The sequence below is a fragment of the Vicugna pacos genome, chromosome 17 (assembly GCF_048564905.1).
Source record: "Vicugna pacos chromosome 17, VicPac4, whole genome shotgun sequence".
Classification (NCBI taxonomy): Eukaryota; Metazoa; Chordata; class Mammalia; order Artiodactyla; family Camelidae; genus Vicugna; species Vicugna pacos.
Genome location: NC_133003.1, coordinates 17,042,790 through 17,068,235, shown reverse-complemented (window position 1 = coordinate 17,068,235; position 25,446 = coordinate 17,042,790). Strand labels below are relative to the sequence as shown.

Here is a 25,446-nt window from a genome sequence, read left to right as displayed (position 1 = left end):
TCTCCAACACTTAAGGCCATGTGACTGTGGGCAAGTTCCTCAGCCCTTCTAAACCTCAACTTCCTCATCTGTAGAATGGAGCTAAGAATACTGTCTGCCCCCAGGACTGTTATGTATTAACACACCAGAACAGCGTGGAACAGTGGAGGACACCAGGCAGCCTTATCTGCTGTCATCTAGATGTTCTGGATGCAAATGTTAATCACGTGCCAGAGGCAAGGGTTCAACAAATGATTGTCATATTGTTTTCTGCCTCAGATTCTCTACTGGACCCTACAGGAGATGGAGAGGGCCTTGGGATTCTTTTCAGTCTAGAGGAAGGAATTTTACTGAGGAAGCAGAACACAGCAGCACCTAAACACGAAATCATACAGAGACCCTGGAAGTTCATCCATTCATCTGCTCATTCACTCATTCAACAAGTGCTTATCTACGACCAAACCAAGAGCTTGGCTCTGGGCTAGGAGCTGGGGATGCTGGTGATGAACAAAACAGAGAGACAGATGTGAACAAATAAATCAAATAAAACTTACATACTGTGCTGGGAATAGAAAGGGAATAGACAGGATACCATGAAGGAGAAAGAGGATAACAATGGGGGAAGGAGAGCTGAGGCCCAGGCAGGAGGAATCAGAAGCATGTCCCAGCAAGAGGCCCTGCGCCTGAAGAAACTGACCGAGGCCACGTGCCAAGAGATGGGGCTGGAGACAGCAGACAGGGATGGATCACGGGGATCCTTAAAGAGCCTGATATTGAGGGTACCGAGAAGGCCCTGCCTTATGTTAATGGGGAAGTGACACACTCTGATTTACGATGGTAAGGAGTGTGCTCTCTCCCTGCCCAGTTGTAGATGAACTTCAGAGCTTCCCTCTAACTTCTAGCTGCTGTAGGCTTTGCCTGGGGGCTTTCCCTAGATGCCAGGGAATTAACACGTCCAAGCAGCCCTCAACCAGAGACCAAGGGGAGATGTGGTTATAAAGAAATACATCACATCCCTCACCTCTTGGTGGGCTACCTCTGAATGTGTATTTCATACCATTGCTCAGAACTTTCCTGTGGAACTAAGCCCCAGTCACCCACAGCCGTGATCTGCTTGATAGCACGCCCTTTATTGGCTGCCTTCCCTGTCCCACTTTCCCTTTCCCTTCAGGTGTTTCCTGGGATCCTCTCCCAGATGAACTACTGCACTAGAATCCTGGTCTCAGGGTCTGCCTTGGGGAACCAAAACCAAGACCTTCACTCCAGCTTCTATAAGGAGATCAGATGGGTGGGGACAGAAGTGGAGGCAAGGACACAAGTTAGGGGTCAATTACATCAGTCCAGGTAAGAAAAGATGGTGGTCTGGACCAGGATGGTGGCAGCTGAGGCTTTCTGGGGTCTGGACTTTCCAGAACATGAAGGCTCTCCATAAGCAGAGGCTGCAGAATGACTTCTATGAGGGAAGCAACTCACTGAGCTCTCCACAGTTCACTCACCCAGACCAGCCAATCACACACGCTCCAAGAGGAAGCAGTGCGTGAGACAAGAAGCCCTCTTTAAAAAAAAACAGAAATGTACCCAGTCCCACAGAACTTCCTTCCCCACCTCTGGCCTCTGGGTAGAAGGCCCTCTTGGGTCCAGGAACAACACCCCTCGGGTTGGAATTGGCTTATAGCAGATGTGATGGTCACAGTTCCTCCAGAACATGGTTGGCTGTGCCACCTTCACTGTCCCCAAAGGAGAAGGACTTTGTGCCTCTCACCAGAGTGAATGCAACTCTGGCTGCAAATGGCCCCTGACATGAAGTTGAACAGAGCTCTTTGAGCCCCTCCCATCAACACACATACACACTCTCCCACCCGCTGCATCCAGCCGGGCAGAACCAGCTCCTCCCTGACACGGTCTTACTTTCCCCTGTGACGCAGCCCAGGGTGAGGTGGGAGGTACTCACTCACTATCAGTACTTTTTCATAGAGAAACCAGATTATTAATCAAGAACACCATCCTGGTCACAACGGCCTGCTGAAACTGGTCTTAGACTTATCATTCACTGGAAATAGCACATGCTATTGGCACCCGCTCCACTCATCTCCCCTTGGCACTCACTACTCCTGTCCATGCCCACGGCTTTCTACAAGTGCCTGCAGCCCTCTGCCTTTGCCCCTTTCTGGCTGCAGGAGCACACGTGGCTGGCCAGCACATGGGTTACGCTAGAAGTGCCAGGAAGTCAGCGCCGTTGGGAGCAGCCTCAACCACTGATGGGCGAATAGCCCAGCTTCTTTGGCCCTTGGGTGGGATGACTTAAGGCATGTTCTACATACTTCTCTAGCAGTCTCAGGGGGACTGAGCCCCAGTTGCCCACAGCAGTGTCTGGACACCATATGGAGAATATGTGGGTTGATGTGAACGGTCTGCATGTATGTAGCTATAGCACCTGTGGGCGTCTAAGGTTCATGCGTAAGTGTACAATGTGTATGTGACTGATTTGACTATCGTCCCATAAATATTTGCTCCTCTTCCCTGCCACTCTAGGCAGAGTGTATTTCCCTTCCCTAACACCGGGCTTGGCCATTGACTTACTTTGGCCAATGGAATATTAGCAGAAGTGTCATCGGCAGAGGCTTTACATGTGCTTCTGCAGTTTGGTTGAGCCCTTGGGCTTCTTCTACTCCCCATGAGAAGAGTCTGCCCCGAGTAGTGCTGCCTCTTCAGCCTGGGCTCAGAATAAGAAATGATGAGCAGGCCTGAACCCACAGCCTGGAGCCAGCCTCAACTGAGCCCAGCTGACCCACAGCCCCTGAAGCAAGTAATCAAGTGTTGGTTTTCAAGCCGCAGAGTTGTGGAGAGCTTTGTTACATGGCATTATTTCAGCAATGACTAATACAGAATCCTATGGGGGATTTGCAAAGCACAGGGTATGATTTGTGGGGGTATAAGGAACATATCTGGGCACAGTGCTTGTGTATTTTGTGTCTGTGTTGTGATACACAAACACAGAATAACAAGGGTTTATACTGGATGAAACAAAACAAACAAGCAGGCATACCGCAGAGCGGGCTGTGTGTGGAGCTGGTACCTGGATCCTGGTCAGAAGGTATCTGAAGTTCCTGGCCTGGGAAACCAACAGCCCCACCTCTCTCCAACTTGCCCGTGGTTTCTAGGAAGTCGGCATCCGCCAGACGGGTATTAGACTTGCCTGGTGTTCAGCAGACCAAGGAAGAGGTGGCACGAGGCCAGCTGAGTTGCTTCTGACCACACCCACAACCTGCGTGTGCTTTGGCTGCTGAACCTTCCATCCCCACGGCAGGGCTTGGCAGCTGCGGAAGGGCCCCACAGCGCAACCTCCAGAGACAGACAGAGGGGCTCTGTGTGGGCAGAAAGCTGCTGAATGCACACCAGAGAGACCGGGGCTTTGCAAGGAGAGGCCTCTAAGCTCAAGGCCTCGGGGCATCCCTGCAGGCATCCCCTTTTCTCGCCCTCATTCATGGCCAGCTGAAGAGGACTCTGAGTAAGAGGGTGAGCTCCAGAGTCAGACTGCCCAGACTGTGTCTCAGTTCCACCAGGCATGACCCTGGGCAAGTAACTTAACCTCTCTAGGCCTCAACTGTTCAACTTTAAAATATGGAGAAATGTAGTATCTCCCTAGTAAAATTGCCATGAGGATTAGATGAGCTAATTCCTGTAAAGTGCTGGGGACAGTGCCTGTTTATTACTGATCTTGGGCCACCGCCAGCACTGTATTAAGTACATCACGTGAATGAACTTGCATGTAGAACCACACAAGGTCAGTGACGTCACCTGATGGAGGCCAGGCTCCCTCGAAACAAGAATTCAAGTGAAAGCAGTTTATTCGCGAGCTACTTCAAAACACAAGCAAGGAGAGGAGAAGTAAGACATGGAAGGCCAGCAAAGACCACTGTGGGTAATGGGCTCAGTCCTAGGAGGGAACTCTGAGAGACACGTGGAATATGCACCACAGAGATACCCCAGCCAGGGAGCTGGGGCTTTTACACACCAGCTCCCATCAGTCACAGGAGGGCTGCTCCTGGAAGGAGCATGACCAGCTCTCCCAGTGCACCTAGGACTGTAAGTCTGCGGTCTGGGAAACTCCTCCATCCCAAACTGCATGGCTGGTCACACTATTGGGATGGCATTAATCCTTGTCCCTCAGCCTGTCACACACTGGACAGAGCAGGCTCAGGGCCCAGAGCAAGCCTGCAGATGCAGGTGCTGGCAATCAGGAGCTACCAAGTGCTAAAATGGTCAGGCCCAAGAGCATGAGATCGGGACACTCAGTCCCACTTAGAGGTGGGAGAAGTGAAGCTCAGAGAGGCAAAGTAATTGGCTCAATGTCACATAGTGGGAAGTGGCCTGCGGGCGGGGGGTTCAAATCCAGGTCTGTCTGATACCAAAGCACATGCCAACCACCAGGCCTCATGCTCCTCCCTCCACAAAGCAGCCATGAGACACAGCCTAGAGGAGCTGGAAATATCACAGAAGACCAGCTAGCCCAGTGTCTGGAGACAAACATCCACAGGCAGACAGGTAACATCCGTATTTGTGGATGGCTGTCAGACAATAAGGAAGCATGATCTTTGGCCAAAAGGAGAGTTTGGCAGCCTTTAAAGGGGATAGCAGCTATGCAGGTTGATTCCTGATTAGAATGAATTATCCAATGTTTCAAAGGAAGCAGGATTTTCATAGGGAATTTCTAAAGTATCAAAAGTGATCTAAGAATTTTCTAAAATGCATTTCAAACCTATCTTGTATGGACCAAACAGAGAATATCAGCCCCTGGCTACATGGTTGTGGCCTAGAACTTGTCCTAAGACTCATTCACTCATCCCAGGAGGTAAATTTAGGGCTAGTGTTGATCTCTTTTCTCAATAGGGGTCCCTGAAGAAATGGAGGCTGGCTTAGTATACATTTAATTCACATATCCACCGACTTTGCACTTCAATAATTTTTTTGTCTTTGTTTCTTTCTGGTCACATTTTTCCTATCCATGTCTCTGTGGCTGACATCCAGCTCACAGGCCCTGGAACAGTCACACTGGTTGCTAACAGGCCAGTTAGTAAATAGCTGATGCCTGCAGTCCCCCTTTTAACCCTTGTGCCCTGATCACCCAACCCCCTTTCCTAGGACCCTCGAAAACTCCAGAGTTAACTCCTGGAGCAGCAGGAACTTCAGCTGATGCTGGGGCTTCCTTCTCATTCTTCAGGGCCCAAGCTGATCAATATTATCCCTTTATCTCTCCCTTTCCCATTCTTTCTCTCCTCTGGCTGAACTCTCTTTTTCAAATTACACACCCATCTTGAGTCCTTCTTGATTCAAGGATAAAACATTGCAAGCAGTAGTGCGCTAATAAGTGTTTAACAGTCAGCTCTCTGGGTTTGGGGTTAGCAGATACAAACTACTCCATGCAAAACAAATAAACAACAAGGTCCTACAATATAGCACAGGGAAGTGCATTCAACAGCTTGTAAATCCTATAATGCCTATCATGAAAAAGAATATATATATGTATAACTGAGTCACCATCCTGTACACAAGAAACTAACACATTGTAAATCAACTGTGCTTCAATAAAAAACAAACAAACAAAAAAACAAATCAGCCCTCCAAAAATGGGAGAAATCCTGATTTGTAGCATCTGCTGATTCCCATGGTACAAGCACTCCTACCCTGGCCAATTTCAAGTTACCAGCATGGCTGAATGTGGCGTTAACAAGAGATGTGCAGTAGCTCAGCAATATATAGTATTTATTAGATGCATGCAAATAAACTTAAGAGCTCAAATAATAGTAAAATGTAAAATAATTATGAAGTGATGGAGTTTGGAGTATTTATTACCTTTGTTTCTACAGAATTTATTATTTTGCTAGTTCATATAATTTAAATTTGAATAATGCCTGTGTTTTACAACCAGGTCACAAAATTCTGGAAAATTTCAGTAAGCAGCTCTTGTAAGCTGATAGGAGCTGGTGCCAGCACACCACTGGATGAATAAACACAGAGGCAGAAAAATAAAAACAGATGCTTGGTGATCAAAAGCCAAAGACTATGGGGAGAGTCACCAGCCATCCTCATGTGGCCAATTCCGGCATCTCAATTCACCCCGAATCCCCTACCTCACTGCTCCCCACCACTACCCTGCCCGGCCCCACCTACCTGCAGCAAGAAGTCGAAGAGTGCCAGGCGTGCCCACTCGGCGTGAGGGATGTCCAGGCATGGACCCTTGCCCGGCCGGCTGCAACCATGTGCCAGCAGGGCCTGGTACTGCAGCCAGCCCAAGGCCAGAGAGTTCTGGTCATCGTCTGGGTCACCCAGGTGCTGCACGTCTGGTGCCCACCAGATGACGGGCCTCGTGCCACCATCTGTGAAGCGGTAGGGCAGCAGGGGGCTATGGAAGCTCCTGGCCACAGCAGGTAGGCTCCGGTGCAGCCCCAGCACACGGTCCAGGTGGAAGGACAGGACTTCCAACAGGTCCCCAGGCCTCTTGATCAGGCCACAGAGCCCCTGGGAGCAGAGCTGGCTGAGCCTACGAGATACGTCCTGAAGGGCACCCTTAGTGGAGAAGCCGACCTGCAGCACCTGCCCATGGCCAGGGACTCTGGCTTTGCCCACCACCTCCCCCTGGGCCAGCAGCTGGAGGGTCTGCACATCATGCTCTGTGAGCCATGGGGGGACCTGCCCGCCTGTCCTTGAGCTGTTCAACAGTCCAGGGGGCTCAGCATCACACCAGACGGACCCTTGAAGCTCCCCAACAGAGCCAGGCCACCAACGAGCCCCTGTGGCCGGTGCAGGACCCCCTGTTTGTTGTCCACCAGTCAAGGTTCTGCTCCCTGCTCCTGGCAGATCCTCGCCTTCCACTGGATGGGGCCAGAGGGTAAGGCCAGCAGTAGTTCTCCAAGCCAGAAATGCTGCTGTGTCACGCCCTGCAAGGGGGCCATCTGAGGTGCCTGTCTCATTCTGTGCTTCCCAGAGAGGGCTGTCATGCCAGGGGGGGTCCAGGTCTCTGGCTCCTGGACTCCTGACCTCATTCTCCCTTGGGAGCACAAGATGCCGGGTACTAAGTCTCAAATCTCCTGATGGTGCCAAAGTAACATCCCTCCTGACTCTCCCTGGACGCCTACTGTCCCTGCCAGGGGACTGCCTGCTGCTATCCATGCTCCCTCCGTGGCCTTGCTCCGCAGCACACACCAGGATGGAATTCCCAGGGAAAGCCCAGCCTCTCCGGAACCTTAGGTTTCTTGCCTGCTGCCTCCAACTGGAGCTCAGAGCCTGCCGGCTGTTGGGAGCAAGAATGCTGGTTACCCCCTGGGGCTCCACAGGACCAGGGGCTGGGCCAGCACTTGGATGCTGCAGTGGGAAGCGGGTGATAGCCACCACAGACAGAGTCATCAAGAGACAGAACACCATCACCAACCGCCTCTTGCCACGAAGCCTTCTCCAGAACCAGGATGCCTATGGGACAGAGTAGAAAAAGAATGATTGAGACCCGTGAAAACATCAGTCCCAACCCGCAAAACAACGTGGACAGTGGATGAAAGAACATCTTGGGTGTATGAAGCCCTTTGAAGAGTGTCATGGAGCCGGAAGAGAAGTGGCCCACAGATTTCTAGCAGTCAGAGAGAGAGAGGGGAAGGGATCACTAGGTCAAATAGAAGTTCTCCACTTCATAATTTACTCACCACCTTCCCCATCTCCAAACATGCCTCTCCTTCTGTTCCCAGGCTGCTGAAAGACAGCACCATCTACCCAGATACCCAAGCCAGAAGCCTGGGCCTGATCTCTATTCCACCCTTTCTTCTGCCCCACATATCCAAGTCTGGCAAATTTTTCCTCCTAAACATCTCTTGAATCATCCATTTCTCATTGGCCTCATCTACTTTACCAGGACAGCTTATTGGTCTCTTTGCCTCCACTCCTGCTCCTCTGCAACCCAGTCTTCACACACTGGGTGGATCATACATCCTTCAAAGCCTCTTTGGAGAAAGTCTGAATGCCTGAAATGCTCAAACCATGCTGAACCTCTTTCAGCTCTGGACAGTGCCAGGCCCTCTCTGTCTCCATACTTGATACTGCTCTTTCTTCTGCCTGGAACATCCCCTTCCTCCCTGTTCTCATTTTTTAGGTCTCAGCTCTTTCTTCTGCCTGGAACATCCCCTTCCTCCCTGTTCTCATTTTTTAGGTCTCAGCTGAGACACCACCTCCCCCAGGAAGCCTCCCGTGGAAGCTGCACAATGGGCTGGATGCCCTAGCTATGTGCTCCCATCACATGTTATTTCTCCCTAAGCACAGCCCTTCCCTCTGTACTGTATCTGATCATTTGATGTCTGCTTCTCTAAATGGATGGTGGGATACTGGCTCATTTGCTGTTGTACCTCAGGACTGTCATGGTGCCCAGCACAGAGGACACTCTCCATGACATGAGCCACCAGATAACAGGGATTATCAGGGAGGTGCAAACGCTGTTTCCTGGCCTAGGGCACTCAAGTTTGCTGACGAGAAGCCTCCTCCAATCTCTGGGGTTCTTCTCTGTTTGGGGCTCCAGGGGACTTTTAGAAGATGCTTTTTGTGTTCCATGTTATATTCCCCTTGGCCCTGGACTGATTCCAGCTGCCCTCACAGTGGACAATCCCTCTGCACACTGCCAGCATCCCACTTCAAGTGCCTGAATCATTCCCTGCGTTCCTGCCCACTCTCAGGGAGGCACAGAGGAAATTAACATCTTTCGGGACAACCCTCAACCAACAGGGTACAAAAGTCAGTGGATAAATGCCCAGCTTCCATCCCTCAAAGGGCAATTCTGAGAGACATTCTGTAACGGTGCCACAGAACGTCCCCAGTGGAACTGAGCCTCTTTTCCATAAAACAGATGATCCTTTTCACCCCGAGATGCCTGTAGCTGATGATCCTTTTGAAATGAGAGTCTAAATTTTTGTCCTGATTAGATATATTTTTAATTTGTTCTTTATTATTATTTAAAACACACCCACATATGTGTAATACACATAAAATATCATTGTGAGAAACCCAAATAATACTTTTGACCCTCCATAATCCCAGATTCCACATCCCCAGATTTAACTAACTGCAGATCTAATTATTGATGTTAACTTCTCAACTGTATATCAGTTACTGTATAAGTTATTATTTCCTGTAATCCTCACAACAACATAGGGAAATGGGAATTATTTAAATCCTATTTTACAGATGAGAAAACTGAAAGGTCCAGAGTGCTAGTTTGTCCAGAGTTACACAGCTGGCAAAATACCAATATTTTTAATTAAAACGAAAAGTAGAAACGGTCATGGACAAAGAAGTCTGTTTGGGCGTTTTTTTCCTTCTAAGAAGAAAAATATGTTTTCAAGTTGGATTCATAATCTGGAATCCCAAAGTTTTGAATACCACTAGGGAAAAATAAATCATCTTTTAAAAATGTTTCAAGAAGATACGCTGTTTTGATCCTTCTCTCGGCCTCCCTTGGCTTCAGACAACCTGGGGAAAGTTGGCTATCGTGTGGTTGTGCAGAGAGAAAGGTTCAAAACGGCCATGAGCAGATGTCCCGGCAGGGCCACCCAAGTAAAGCTTTTGGGAAAAAAAAACCCGCTTTGATCAAATTGTAAAAAAATCATCTGAAGAGAAACATTCAGATGAATAATAAAGAGCACATTAGAGAAAGGAGAAAAGGGCGTGACGCACAATGTACTAGAAAGCTTGCTAGTGGAACCCGACTGGCCCCACTGCTGCACACTTGCCAGTGGAACCCGCCCCCAAGTGTCCCCGCCCAAAACACATGCACTGTCTTCTCTTCCCTGCGATGCTGGTGGCAGGAGGGAAAGAAGAATGGTGTGACCTTCACTGTCTGGTTCTACAGCTGCTCTGTTTCCCTCCTCAAACCCCCGCCTCCCACCCTTTCACCAAGACTCCCCCTTAATCCCTCAGAGAAGATGCCCTCCAGCTCAGCAGTCACATCTGCTCACGGACGCAGAGGAAGAGGAGTGAAAACAGAAGGTGGCCAGAAAAATGGGGGCTTTGGGGAAGACCCCACTGAGTTCCAGATCAGCCTGTGCCCTTTTGGGCTGTTACAACAGGCAAGATACACAACCTCTCTGCCCCATTTCCTCGGTTACAAAATGGGAGAAAAATGAGATAATTCTTCCCTCCAAAGACTGGCATGAGAGAGAAATGAGTCAAAATATAGAAGGGGCTCACCACATGATTTGGTACATTCACATGTGTGGTGGGATCAGGATTTCTGCCCCCACTTTCTGAATCCCCTCTATTTTTCTGGGATCTGAAAAATATCCACCACCTATTCCTGGGTTTTGGCCTATTTTACTGGGGATATTTGGGAGCACAGCTCAAGGCAGAGGCAGAAAGAGAAATTCTTTCATCATAAAACCACATGTGTAAGTCAGGAGGGGGCCACCTGGGCAGTGAGAAAGCCTTACAGAGGCTCCATCCAAAGATAACCAGGATGGAAGAGGAAGGAATCACTTGGCTTAAAAGAGTGTGGGAAGCTGAGGAGGAAGGAAATACGCAGAGGGGCCAAAAGAAAAACACTGAGATTTCAAAAAGGGTGGGGTCTGGGATCCCTAACAACTGGAGGAAGGGGATACAGGAGAACAGTAAAGAGCCCAGCCCACTGAGAAGCTGGGGGCTGTGCCAGGTTGGGGACAGGAGCCACCACCAAGCTCCCCATCATAGTCTTCATACAGGGTGGAAGCAGCTCCTAAACATGAAGTGAAAGACAGTGTCATTGATGGAATCATTTATTCACTCTTCTTCCTTCCCCCTCACCTTGCCGTGGTCATTGAAGATGGACTACACTTCCCCACCCCATCTTTGACTTCAGTCATGTGACTTGCTTTTGCTAACAGGATGTAAGTGGACGTAACCAATGCCACGTCCTACTGCAGGTTCTAAACGTGCTTGTGTGATGTGATGTGCCTCCCTGCAAACTCGTCCTCCACCATGAGAGGAGCACGTCCCAGACAAGGCCCCTGGAGCAGACGTGTACCCAGTGCCCAGCCTGGACTCAATCCAGCCATACCCGCTGGGCCCAGCTAACCCACAGCCTTGTAACCAAGAGAAGGATGTACATTGTCAATCACTGTGATTGTGAGGTTGTTTCCTACACAGCATTATCACAGCAAACCCTAACTAATACAGATCCTTTGGTGATTTCTCGTGGGCTCAGTGTGGGCCCAAAGTGGGCCCTTGGTCAGAAAACAGTAAGGCAGTTTAGTAATGAAGCATAGTGTCCTTCCCTTGACTAGTAAGGGCAGAGTGGTGTCACTACAGATGGGGCTCAGGCTGTGATGATGATGATTGCACAACCTGGTCACAGATACGTCCCAGGAACCAGTTTCCCCCTGAAATGGGCAGATGGTATGGAGGACATCTTCTGTCAAAGGGAAACCAGAGAGGTCCTTTGAGAAGAGCTTTTTGGAAAAATTCCAACAGACATTGGTGACCTCTGCACAGAAACAGTTTGAGAAATGAAGACATCCGGAGAAAAAGACTCAATTACACTTTGTACCATAACTGCCAGCAGAAAACTTTTTCTAATTCCTAAAGGGTCACAGGGAAAGGAATGCGCTTCTGACTGGGAAAACCAGTCAGGACTTTGCCTCACTCTTGGGCACCAGCTCTCCCTTCCCCAGACCGCCTCCCAGAATGCCCTGCTCTAAACTCGACATCCAGGCTCAACAACTAAGCCTCCGACCAGCTGCGACACAGGAGCCAGCTGGCAGAGGCAGATGTAACCATCTCTTCTCAACTCACAGATGTCAGACAAAAATGACAAAAACTTGGTCCTCCACTGACCTGCTGTGGAGGATGGAATAACATGCAGGCAGGGAGGGTAGAGAGAAGACAGAGAGTGCATGTTCCTCTCCCCATCACCACAAGAGACAGAATCACAAAGCACCTGTTAAGTGTTTCTTGGTGGGAGTTTCCTGGGTGGGAGAAGGAGCAGAGGGAAGCCGCATGAGGTCTGTGTGTGTAGGGGGGATGGCTATGATTCTGGAGTCATTACTGAAGGTGTGACAACCCCTTCTGTTCTGTCCCCCGACCTCTGCCCTCTCCTGCAAGCAGCCCTCACTGGCTGATCACTGATTCATCACTACTCACACTCTGAGTAGATTGGCAGAGATTTTGCGATTTGCAGTTTCTGTTCCATTTTTTTAAGGTCAGTTAGATAGTTTTCATAACAAAACCATGGCTGGAGTGAGAGGGAATACATAAGCACATCTTCAGAGGGCAGGATTAAAACCACATGTGAGTCCTATGAGTAACACTGCAGCCCAGACCTGGTCAAACTGCTTCTCTTGGCTGAACCCAGAATCAGGCCCCAGACAAGGGGAGCTGGACTGGCACAAACCTTTGGGGACAAAGGTGAAAGGCACAGCCTGTCAGAACTTCCAGGCACATGGCGTCCCTCTCATAGTCTGATCTCTGGGGCCTGGGAGGCTGGAGCCATCACCCAGCCAGGCCCATCATTCATTCCACTGTGGGCAGAACCCCAGGCTGCCTGTCTCCTAAGCCATCACCCAGCCAGGCCCCTTGCTCAGAGCTGGGATTTTCCTTCCACGTCAGCAACTCCAAGACAAGAAAGGATTTTTGCCCCTGTAATTTCCGGCCCGGCCAATCTCCTTGGGGGAAAAACCCAAAGGAATGATAACTAACGTTTCTTCGGTGTTTGCTATGTGCCTGAGACTATTTGAGGAACTTAACTCCTATTAACTCATTTCATCTGTAGGCCAGTCTTACGAGGTAGGTATGAGGATTATTATCCCATTTTACAGGTAAGGAAAACAAGGCACAGAGAATCGGGGTGACTGAAAGCTCACAGAAAGCAACACCGTGATAGGAACCCAGGTCGTCTGGCTCCAGAGCCAGTGACCTAATAGCTGGGTCACCCTGGGAAGGAGCTGCCACCCATAGCCCCTGCTCCAGCCCTGATTCTGAAGGACTGCACTGGGTCTCAGGGGTGGGCCCTGCTCTTAAAGGTTTACCTCTCTGGGATTGGTCAGTTCATCTGTAAACTGAGGCTTGAGTGAGATCAAGGGTAGGTGGCAGCCTTTTTGCACTGGGGTAAATTGAGGGAAAATAAAAATGTTTCCAGGCTACATTTATTTTTCTTTCAAGATAAAAGTAACTTTATTGTGTTACATGCCCTATATTATCAAATAGAACATCAGTGAGAAAATGCCACCATTTGACCCACTCAAATCTGGGCATACTTGAGAGGGAACATCAGAAGCAGGTTTCCAATAATGTGTTATCCTCAAATTAGGTCTAGGGCTGATCTCAAAAGTAGGTGGGTTCTCTGCCTCATGCTCCTTCCAGAAGAAGATGGTGCCCAAGTTCCTTTCGGCTCAAGTACTCTCAAATCTGTAACCAGGAAACTGAACATATCTGACTAGAGAAGTGAATACAGCAGATTCTGTAACAACAGCCACCTACCAAGCACATACCACACGCCAGGCACGCTAAAACCCCACCAGGTATGTACTAATATAATGACTTTACAATTATAGAAAGTAAGATTTAGAGAAGCTCCTTGCTCAGGCTCACACAGCTGACCAGTGACAGGCAGGATTTGAATTTTTCCCAAAGCGCATGTACTTTTCACTCTACCACCTCCAAAGTCTTGGGAGACAGAGGTGAGTTTAGGGAGAGGCTACACATAGGAAAGGAGCCTGAGATTTTCCTGCCTCTTTCAACTTCCTGTGGCTTCATGCCGTCTTGACTGGCAGCACTTCAATGGGCACTAAGTCTAAGAAGCTAGCTCAGTCTTACAAGCAATGGTCCACACAGTGTGTTTTTAAGGACAAATAAAAGTCCTTGAAAGTGAAAATCTCTATCATACTAAGTGAAGTAAATCAGAGAAAGACAAATATTGTATGATATCACTTATATGTGAAATCTATAAAAATGATACAGATGAACTTATTTACAAAACAGAAACAGACCCACAAACAATAGAAAACAAACTTATGGTTACAAAGGGGAAAGGGGGGATGGATAAATTAGGAGTTTAGGATTAGCAAATACAAACTACTATATATAAAATAGATACACAATAAGGTCCTACTGTATAGCACAGGGAACCATATTCAATGGAAAAGAATATGAAAAAGAATATTTAACTGAATCATTTTGCTATACACCTGAAACTAACACAACATGTAAATCAACTATACTTCAATTTTTTAAAAAATGAAAATCTCTTTTGATTGCCTCCTCACCCTTCCTTATTCAAGGACACCCCTCTCTGCCCAAGTAAATGCACTCCTTGGCACATCTGAAGAAAAGCACTTCGAACATGTAAAGGCACTACGGATATTTGCCCTTGAGGTATTTATGGCAGAGAGGGGTGCTAAAGGTTCATGATGGGGGAGGCGGGGTAATTTGAAGTTCTCCTGAGACTAAGACTTGACACTCATTTACTCCAAGCAAGTGAGTCCATGGCTGTCTGCCCAGGTTCTGCCACTTAGCTTCCAAAGCATAACTTTAGGGACACAGTAACCTGTGTGATGTGACAGAAACCTCTGGCTGAACAATGGCAATAGCTAGTACTGGAGATAGAAATGAAGATCAAGTGAAGTCTCAGAAAGTGGTGGTTCTTGTTCTGGGGAGAGAGCCCCAGAAAATCTCAGCTTTAAAAACAATAAAGAGAAGAATGTTACATTTCAAGATGGCAGAAATCTATGATCCAAATGAACTCTCCACACCCTCATGGTAATAAGAAAAGCAATTCAAGAAACCATTTCAGCAAAGGTTTCAGCCAAAATAAAAATTATTTTTTTAGAACAGTAATAGAAATCGAAATTTCAACTCTCTCTGCCCACTTTACTGCATTTTATTTAAAATGTAAAAGGTCATAAGGTGTTTTCAGATCTGGGGATTTGAGAAAGCCTAAAAGCAAGCATTAGAGTTCTATTCAACGACACTGCCTGGCAGGAAGAAGGCTCAGTGGGGGCGCGGGGTGGGGGGTGCGGTAACACATGAGCCTGGGTTTACTTTTTCAGTTTTCCTTGTTCACTATAGTGATTTCTGTCATTGGCAACTGAGCTGTTATCTATCACTGACTGGAAACCAACACATTACTGGAGCACCATGGAATGGAGGATGTGAGAAAGCTATGTGATGTCAGGCACTTATGAGACCCTCAGGGCACCAGTGTGGGGATTCAAGGCACCTAAGGCAAAAGAAGGCAGGCAGCCTCCTCCAAAGGGATAGTATAGGACTGAGGCATGGAACCCTTTCATTCTGAGTACCCCTTTAGGCCAGGCACAGGGACAGGAAACAGGAATGCCCGTGTGAGGAAGGCTTGGCACCACCCCCAAGTGACTCATTGTCTCACTGTGAAAATGCAAATGATACAACCATTTGCACTGCACCAGTTTTGGCCACCCCAAGGCTCCCCACAGAACTGGCCTTGCCTACAACCAGGACATCCATCTTTCCAAGCTTGAAGAGGTGAAATTGGCAGAGTCTGGAAAGCCAAGGAGAAGAGCTGGGTGCCACTCCCCAAGGACTCCACCACAGTCAGATAACATCTCACATTGGTTTAGCATTTTTCACTATGTGACTAGAAGGATGCTGTTTCCAGACATTCTCTTAACTGGAAGGGAAGAACGAGTTCTCAACATGCCCATTTTACAGACGAGGAAACTGAGGCTCAGAGTGACCTAGCCATTTGCATAAGGTGGCAAACCAACTAAATAAAAGAGCTGGGATCCAACTCAGGTCTTAAGCCTCCAGAGACCAAGTGCTTCCCAGCACACAAGAGCCAGGTCTGGGGTTTTGGGGACACATCAGAGAAGGATTAGCTAAGGTGCTTGAGTGCTCATCCAGAAGCATTTCTGATGCTCCCAGCTGACATGGGGGAACCAAGCAGAAGGCTTTAGGAGATCTGAGATATTCCTGGGTCTATCTCTCCATTACATGAGCTGGGAACCTGGTATCAGCCAAGACGCAGGAGATGATGGGTTTCAATATCCTTCAATGAATACTTAACCAAATACTCACTTCAGAAGGGCAGAATCCCAAAGGACACCCTGGAGGACATACAGGAGCTGGACTCTCTCGGTCCAAACCCCAGCTCTGCCACTAATAAGCATGTCATATAGCATCAGTTTCCTCATCTGAAAAACGGGGATGATCATGGTTCTGATGTCAAAGAGTTGTGATGAGGATTCAATGAGTTTTAATAAGGGTAAAGTGCTAAGAACAGGGTGTTGTATGCATTTTATAGTGATTACTTAGCACTATTATTTAATCCCAGGATTATTAAATCCCTGCAGTCCTTGTGACTCCAGCATCTTCTTTAGGTTACTATCCTGTGTCTCACCCTCTCCATCTGTGAGCAGCTGGTAACGGTTAAAGCCACAGCACTCTAAGGACTGGTAAGCCATGGTTGAGAGGAAAAGGCATGAGGAGGGCCTGGAAACTGATACTAAGACCCCTCCTCAGGGCCACCACTTGCTCAAGTGACCAAAAGAGCAGCCTCTGACTCCCAGCTCTGCAAGCCCAGTGCACCAACCGGACTTCTGCACATTGGCTGTGGAGCCCCGGACAGGGTTGGATACTCCTGGAGAGAGGCTTGCCAACAGGAGAGCAGGGCTCAGCCATGAAATGCCTTGAAGATTGGCCCTTGGGAGGATTAAAATAAAACTACCCTTGGAATCTGAGATGGAAAAATTAAATCTTTAATTTTTCCTTTAGCCAGTTTATCAGATGGGCAGTCTGTGGGCTAAGTGGGAAATAAAGAGACCCTGCACTAGGGGGCTCATGGGGCCTGCAGAAGCTTCTTGCAGCCATGAAGCAGACAGAAGAACAACAGATTCAGAATCCAGGCTCCCACAGGGCAGTTAAAAGCCACCAAAGCAACTGCCACCTAGTAGATTCTCAGTAAATGTATGAATGAATGAAAGAATGAATGAATTTTATATATTCAAAAGAGCAACTCACACAGTGGTAGGGTTCAATTAACACTAGGGGGGAATATCACCTTCATTGGACCAGCAGTCTTAAAACCTTTTAATGACATTTACTGATAAAAATTCTGAGCACATCTCTCCAATATTTACAAATTCTTCTTCCCAATATTTACAAATTATAAATGGGTAATGTTACATGAAAATGTTCATTATAAAACATGAACAAGAAATGAAAACTCATAAAAGGATTCAGTAATATAAGTACAAACAGAAGTCCTAATATTTTCATACCATCACCCGGTGGGTTGTCTAGTGTACCCACTGAGATAAGTGAGCCCCACTTTGGAGACCTCTGACCTAGAAGCAGTCTGCCTCTTCCTGCGCAAGACGCCTCTGGCAGGGAGTGATATGAATTTGTGTTCATCTATTATTTTTTAATGCACACTTAGCCACATTGAACTAAAAATAGTTTGAATGAACCAAATAAAGCAAGTATTTTCTTGTGTAAATCAGGAGAATCACCAAGGTTGAAGTCAACAGCCTGGAGACTCTTCTCAGAAATAAATGAATCAAATGGAGTCCAGGTGCATTTGAATAAGACAGTCAGAGTCTAATGAACACCTATAGTCTCCAAATGTTCAGAAATGAAAATTAGAAAAAAAGGGTCAGGAAAGAAGGAATGTGAGAATTTGTTGAGCTTGACTTCGAGGAATAAAAGAACTGAGTTATTTTTTTCTTGTATGTAAGTCAGTGTTTAACTCAGCACTGTCTGATTAAAACATAGTGCTAACCACATAGGATACTTTAAATTTTCTGGTAGCCACACTTTAAAACAGGAAAAAAGCCAGGTGAAATTGATTTTGATAATTTTTTATTTAGCCAAATATACCCCAAATATTACCATTTCAAAATGTTATCAATATAAAAAATTATTACTGCAATTTTTTTGTAGTGATATTTGAAATCCAATGTGTATTTCACACATTCAGCACATCTCAGTTGAGACTGGTCATATTTCAGTATGTTACTAGTGGCCACCATATTGAATAGCACAGTTCTAAACTGAGGCATAGATCCTTGGACTCCCAGGATTCCACGGTGTTTGAGAAATGCTGTATTAAAGGCTAAACACCAGATCACTTGGACCAGTGCTGCTGTTCACCTGCACAAAGGCAAAAAGACTATAGTGCAGTGGAGGGCCAGCTTAGGGAGAGTTAGATTCTAATAGGGCAGATAAGGCAAAAATGAAGTCTAGATCAAAATTACCCTTGAAAATTTCTTAAGAAAGAAAGAAACTGATACACATTCATTTTTCCTCCAACCTTAGAACAAAGGCTGAGTCTTCTGTCTCAACCAAATAAAACCACAGAGTTGGGAAATTCCAATAGCACACTCAGACTCTGAGACCATCAGTCTTGAGAACACTCAGACCATCTGACAAGGGATTATGGGAGAGGAAGGTCTGAATGCAGAACCCCCTAGCTCCATTCACATTTGGAAGAAGAATTAGTGATAATTAACACCAGATTTCTAATCAGCCAAATTTCCGTGTATAGTCTGTAGTAATAAGAAGAATCCAAAAGGAGAGGAGCGTGTGTGTGACCTTGAAAAAGGTCAGGGAGCTGCTTCAAGGGCAGCGGGAGGACTTGAGAAGACACAGCCACAGGTGGGAGAGAGTGTGCCCAAGGAGAGAGGCAGCAGCCTGCAGGAGAGGGAGTGAGCTGGCAGGAAGCCTCCCCAGCCCAGAGAAATTCTTTCTCCAAAGCAAGCCTGACTTTCCTCTCACCGATCACATAAATTTTACAAAGTAATGTTGCCCAGACACCCCTAATGCCAGCCCTCTAATTACAACCCCAGGGGTCCACCTGTCCCCACCTTCTTACCTTCCTTGTCTCCCTAGTATCTCACTGAAGCTCCTGCCAAAATCAAGTGTTCCTGGAAGTCAGAAACTGTAGCCTCCACCTGGAATTCCAGTTCTCTTTTGAAAGGGATAAAGTCAATGAACAGTTGCCCTGTCTGCAGCTCTGTATTCATGACTGAATAAGCAAATGCTGCATCCCTGTGCACACATTTGCTAACGGCTGCGGGAGCCCACTGAGCACAGACGAGTATTTCATAACATTTGGCTCCTTCTCTGCTCTGACCAAGCCAAGCCCATTTCAGGCTGGATGTGACCACATGCTATTTGGATTGATTTGCATCCAATGGTAAAAGGAATGATCCCTTATTCTGGACTATGTATCACCAAGTTCCACCAAGAAAAGGAGCCAGAAGGGTTGCGCTCCTCTCCTCTGTGTCATGAAGTGGAACTTCATACGGTACATGCCCCAGGCAGGCTTTCTAGACTAGTCCCACAATGCCAGAGCCCTGTTAGACAGAGTTCTGCCAAGGTGAAGATCTGGTGCTGGGCGTTCCCAACACTGGGGCATCTGGAATGTGTATCTGGTGGACACACTAGGGGAGGGGAAGGGGCGGAAAAGGCGGAAGAGCAGCCAAGGAGAGAGCTCTTCTTGGCAGGACATAGTGGCTGAACTCCATCCCCCTCCTGTGACAGGAATCCACTGAGTACCTCACCAGTGCCTGGTGGTGCCAAGGGGATCCAAAAGAATGAGATTTTTTCCCTGTTTGTCAGAAAATGTAAAATTTAGTTAGGGAAGTGTGTCCAGGGCAAGACTTTAGAAGGAAAAACTAGCAAGTAGGAGAAATTAGTCTTCAGTGTCCGCTATGCCCCAACCTACCCCTAAACACATCTAAAAAGAAATTGCCCATAACTTCAGCCACTTGTTGGATGATAACATAGTTAATCTCTTGGGGGCAGCAGGGTAGAGTTTACAAAGTTTCCCACTTGCGTTCCTAAGACCCTGAGCTGCATCTTGTCCATCTATCTGGGAATGATACAGAGGAATGATACAAAAAGATGCAAAGAGTTAGACTTTCTGACTTCTGACAAGCAAACCAGAATTATGTGGAAATACACGGACTTGTAGGTGTGGCTGTTGTCATGAAAGACGATTTCCCAGACTCCTTCATCTCTCTCCTTAGCATCAAGGACCAAGCCTGGAGAAACTGGTTGATTTAGCCCAGGGGTCACCAGTTTGAGACTCCTGATTTATACTCTAAGTCCCTCCCGCTTGGGAGATTCTGCAGTTTCCTGTATTTCCACAGACCCAGAGAGGAATTGATTGAAGAGCTGTAAACCTAACTCGAAGTGGTAGAGCCCAGCAATTATTTGTTAAATACCTAATTACTATTGATTTGCTACATGGGACTGGGAAGGCATTTGAAGGTCATCTTGGTCTCACAGGACCCCTAGGAGTGCACACCCCTAGCCTGACCTCACAGGACTAGGCCAGCTGATGAGGGGAGAGTAACTCACGATCCTCAAGCAGAAGCTGGACGGCTCCCATGGTCAACTGAATAATGTCTCTCAGAGACCGCCAGGACCTATTCCCTGGGACCTGCGAAAGCTACTGGAACCTGTATTGAGAATACACACCCACAAATGGGCATGTGAACCCTCTGCCCACTCCCAGGACGGAAGGGGATTAAACCACGTGTCCTTTCTCTCTCTTTTCCTGTCAGCAGCTTGCTCTGCTCCAGTCTCTATGTTGATTATACATTGGGGCTTTTCCAGCCCTGCTGGTTGCCCCAGGAACCCTCTCCAGACCCACAAATGAATTACCATTTTGTTCCAGTTCACAAGAGCACTAGTGTGGGAACACCGCAGGCCAGATGGAATTTTGGAGACCCTGTCATTTGTTGGAAATTTTCTCTGGCTGCCTTCGTATTAACAGCCATACATTTTGCTCTCAGGCCTGTGATTGGGAATTCAGGCTGAAAAACTAAAGCAAGTTTCTCTCTGGGGCATTCCATTCCAGCCTTCCAGAGATTTCTACTCTCTGGCTGCTCAGAGGTCAGGACACAGACCCAGGGAAGAGTGGGAGGGGGGCAGGTCTGTATCCTGCATACACTTCTCCCCAAGTTCCAACCAAACCTGTGACAACAGGCTGAGCCAATTAGGGACACTAAGGGAAGAATCCACCTCGCTCTTTGCCTTAAATCCATCCCACTTGTAGCAGGCCATATGGACCTCTCCAGAATAAGGCTGAGAGGAGAGTTTGTAAACTGGGATCCGTGGGCCAAATTTGACCTGCAGATGTGTTTTGTCCGGCCTGAAATGTTTTAAGTAAATTTTAACCGGTGTTTAAAATCCAGGGTATTTCCCATAAAAATCCAGATTTCCAGCTTCCCTTGAAAAATGGGAGACTCTAGCCACAACCTGGGCCTGTGTTCTCACATGGCTGGAGCAGAGCATCACTCCTCTCTCAATGATATGCTCTCTGCCGTTCACCACAGGCCCCACCACTCCCTACTGTCTCCCGAGAGAAGGACAGTTGCCTTTGGAATTTCACTTGCTTTGTTTTTCATAGAAGATAAACACTTCTTTGACCACAGCTCAGTATAGCTTGAGAAAACACAACATAGGTTGGTTTTCCTTCATTATCCCCAGCCCACTTCATTCACCTATGCCAGCAGCCTGGGCTCCACCAGTGCTTCAGTTTATACTTCTTGGTCCAGAGTTGCACTGTCCAATATGAGAGCCATGAACCACCTGCGACTATTTACATTAAAATTTAAAATTTCCATTCCTGGTTGCACTAACCACATTTCAAGTACACCAGCTACCCACTTTGAGTAGCAGCCACCATAGTGGACAGCACAGAGCAGAATGTTTCCATCAGCTCAGAAAGTCCTACTGGACAGCTCTGGAGAGATTTAAATACAAGATGTGGCGGCTCCACCCAATGAAAACACATGTTGAGTTCTACATCTCTGCCATACTCAGCACTGCAAGGGAGCTGCTGCCTTCCTGGGGTTCACCTTCTAATCAAAAACAAGATATGACAGGAAGTACCCAGTGGTGTCACAGAGACCCCACTAGAGGCAGAGAAGAGGAGTAGGTCTCTGTTTTCATGATACAAAGAAAATGCCCTGCTTGCCTATCACGTGCCCTCTTGGCCATCCCAGGGAGTCTTGTCAGAGGCTCCCAGAAACGGGGACTCCCTTAGCCCCCTCATAGAGATGCTGCTTGGGTGTCTGGTATTCAGCCCCACTTGTCTTAGAGGCTCCCCAAGCAAAGCACACAAAGAGAGTCAGGCTGGGCTTTGGAGCTCACCCTCCCTGTCGGGACTTCTCCCACCAGTTGGCCTTCCCTACCCCCACACCCGGCTCCGACACACCCCACTGCCTGTGTCTCCTGCCCTCTTGCTCCCAAAGGTTGTTGTCTCCCCAAATCCAGATCTAGTCCACTTCCAGGGCTTCCTACTCCAGCCCCTGACCTTCCTTCTTCTATATCTAAACAAGACACTACTGGGACTCAAGACCCTCAGAGGGGCAACATCAACACAAGAAACTGATGTCCAAGAATATTTACTTTTAACAGAAAATTTCCAAAGGCTGACTACCAAAATCAAAGGGCTACGTATAATGTAAGAATTTTCAGGTTGACTGAGTGGAAAGAGACTCACATTTGTCGTTGTACGACCCACCTTGAAGCCCTTCATATTTCTGAACTGCATGACTCAGCACTTACAGCATCACTGATCTCTGAGTTACTCTCTTTATTGCTCTCTAAAATGGACCTAATAACACCAGCCTTAACATTTGAGGGATTAAGGAGACAATGAATAATGGATAAGAAAGCTACAAAGCCCAACATAAATATATGCTGTTCTTAGTACTAAGGGGGAATGATCGTCACTAGATCCAGCACTCACTAGAAGTTTGCTAAAGATTCTTTTTTTAATGACCCCAGAGTAGAAGCTGAGGAAGGATACTTTTAGACAAGGGGGTCCTCTGGCATATTCTGAGATCAGATCGCTCAGATGAATATCTGCACAGAAGCAGGGATTCTAAATCCTTTCAGTTCCCTTTAAGACTACTCTGGTGAAGCTATGGCTCTTTCTGAGGATGCTTTTTTAAATGTGTAAAATAAAAGACATAGGGTTACAAAGGCAATCAATTAGATTGGAATTATAGTCATCAAAATATTCCAAAAAATAAATCTGTGATATAATAATACATGTGCTTCTTTACTAACATATTAAATAATAAGATCTATCAGCACATCTAATCACAAATGCACTTTCAAAGTAGTAAGGAGTAAAGACTATTTCAAAGGATCTGCTTCCACTCTCATGATATAAAATCTGTTATTCCTCTTGGTGACAAAGTCACAGGTCTTGCTAACACGACTGTGGTTAGTGCCTACATTCATTATTGAAGTAATGCTGAATTTCAGTTAGAGATTAATGAAAATAAAGGTGAAACTTTTCTTCATTCAAGTTTAGGGCTCCCCTGGATTCTAGGCATGGATCTCGATCAAGAACTCTTAAATGAGTATCCTTTAATCCCTTCCAGTGGATTCCACCTTTCTCTAGTTCCCCATTACAGGGATGGATCCACATGGCTGGTGTAAAGGCAGTCCCTTTACAGCACATATTCCCCCGGTTCCCCAATTGTAGAACCCCTTCTGCATGGGAGCTACGGTCCAAGGATACCCGCCCAACTCCTGCTCTCCCTGACACACTGAAGGATCCTACTAGCAAGTCCTAGAGGCCCAGGCCTTCATGTCCAGCCCTGTCCATCGTCCAGGGACAAGGTAATCACAGCTCCCATTAACTGAGCATTTATTATGTGCCGATGACTATTGTATTAGGCGCTTTATGCTCGTTATAGCATCGAACACAGAACCCCAAGAGGAGGCAGTGTTATTTTCAGTGGAAACTGAGGCTGAGAGGTTAATGGCTAACTGACTTGCCCCAAGTGGTAGGCAGGGTTTGAAATCAGTTCTGATTACAACTCACCTCTGAACACTTTATGCTTTAAAACCATACCAGGTAAGGTATTATGACAATTTCAGTTTAAACTCAGACACCTGGGGCTGCTGCCCCAGAAATGGGTTAAGTATGAAAGAGGACCAGGAGCCTTTCCTGACTCACAGCAAAGAGACTAAAGAGAGTGGAGCTGCCCAGCCATCCACGTTCCCTCCCCAAAGGGCAATGAGGGGATTTTAATTAGAGTTTCAAGAAAGAATATTCTGAAAGAAAGGAATACAATAGCATCTTTGTAGTCGCAACAGGATCTCTAGGGCTCCAGGAGAAGTTGAGAGAGAAGAGGGGAGCAGGGGGAGAAGAATTGTACAAGCTGCGGCCTGCTGACACTGGCCAGGTATGCGGAGAGGCGAGGAGGGAATGCTCCCGCCATCCAGGAGGCCACCTCTGCTGGCGGCCAGTGCCTGAGCTAGGATCCAGGTCCCCCAACGGGTACACACTGAGCTTCTGTGTGGACAGACAACAGAGACACTCTGTCCTGGAGAAAGAGGCCTGTGTGTCCCGCCCACCCTCCTCCCAGCACAGGGATGGATGTCCAAACGGCCCATTCACTGGCCACCCCAGCCTCCAGCCCTCAAACTGCCTGCAGCCTCCACCTCTACTGGGCCCAGGCATCCCAGGCAGCATGACCCAAAACCCTCATCCCAGCCTGGTCACAGCTTGTGTCCATTACTCCTCCCCCTGCTTCCTTCCACCTGGCTGAAAACGGGTTATCACAGTATCCTTGGACTGGAGTTCATTCATTTCCTTTGGAGAAAAGAATGAAGAGGGTTGCAGATGCTGTCCTTTTCGAAATCATGACCCTCTGATGTTACAGGTCTAACTGTATTTGGGTCTTCCCTTCCCACCTCAAACAAGGCACCAAGCATTTAAAAGTACTAAAGCAACATTTTAAATTGTGGCCAGAACGAAGAAGAAAGGCATGGCCTCTGCCTTCAGCATATGGTTCAGATGGGAAGATGACCACAGAAAACATTGCTCCCCTAGGTACTCAATTGGGCTGTGAAATTACTGAGGGAGGAATAAGTTGCTTGTGTGTGTACATGAAGAAAACTTGAAATGGAGGAAGAGATTCATATGGATAATCTCCTTTCAGGAAACACGGAGACTGAGATATAAGACACGGAATGTCTTGAGATTCCCCGGCGCCTTGTGCATTAGAAGGCACATCATAACATGGGAGCAAAACCAGTCTGGACAGAGGCCAGGCCAGCCGCTGGAAAAGCCAGGTTTGTTCTGCTGATAAAGCTCCCCCGCAGAAGCACACGTGGACACAGGGACGCAGGAAGCACAGAGAGGCAGTGCAGCCCGGCCAGTGGAAAGTATCCCTGCTCAGCCAGAGGGCAGCCCGCTGCTGAAACCCAGCCCGGATCACCATGCCCAGAGCAGCCCCAGACCCTGTGTTTTCACATGCTCACAGGTTTCATGCTTACAGATTTCAAAGAGCATTTGCCTGCTCTGCTCGGGAGCCCGAGGGGTGAAAGGGCCTCCCCAGGGCCATCCTTTCTATCTCTTAAGCCCCAGTCTGTTCCGGTCGCATCCATTCTTCTCTGGCTCTTCCTATTCTCTTTTTTCTCTCCCTTTCTCTCTTCTACCCCTAACCCCTCTGCTTT

At 47.5% G+C, this 25,446-nt stretch overlaps 1 protein-coding gene across 6 annotated transcripts in view; it reads right to left on the bottom strand.

The window, feature by feature from the left end:
- The window catches only part of GASK1A (golgi associated kinase 1A), a 61,240-nt gene that overhangs the window by 11,526 nt on the left and 24,268 nt on the right, over nt 1-25,446 (bottom strand). For 5 of the 6 annotated variants that reach the window (XM_015236357.3, XM_072941073.1, XM_072941074.1 and 2 more), the window contains one exon: nt 6,151-7,446. In XM_015236357.3, coding sequence (XP_015091843.2) covers nt 6,151-7,401 — 1,251 coding nt within the window. In that variant the 5' untranslated portion in view covers nt 7,402-7,446. Of the gene's footprint in view, nt 1-6,150; nt 7,447-18,823; nt 18,982-25,446 lie in introns of those variants that run through there. The other variant, XM_015236356.3, reaches the window with a different exon arrangement.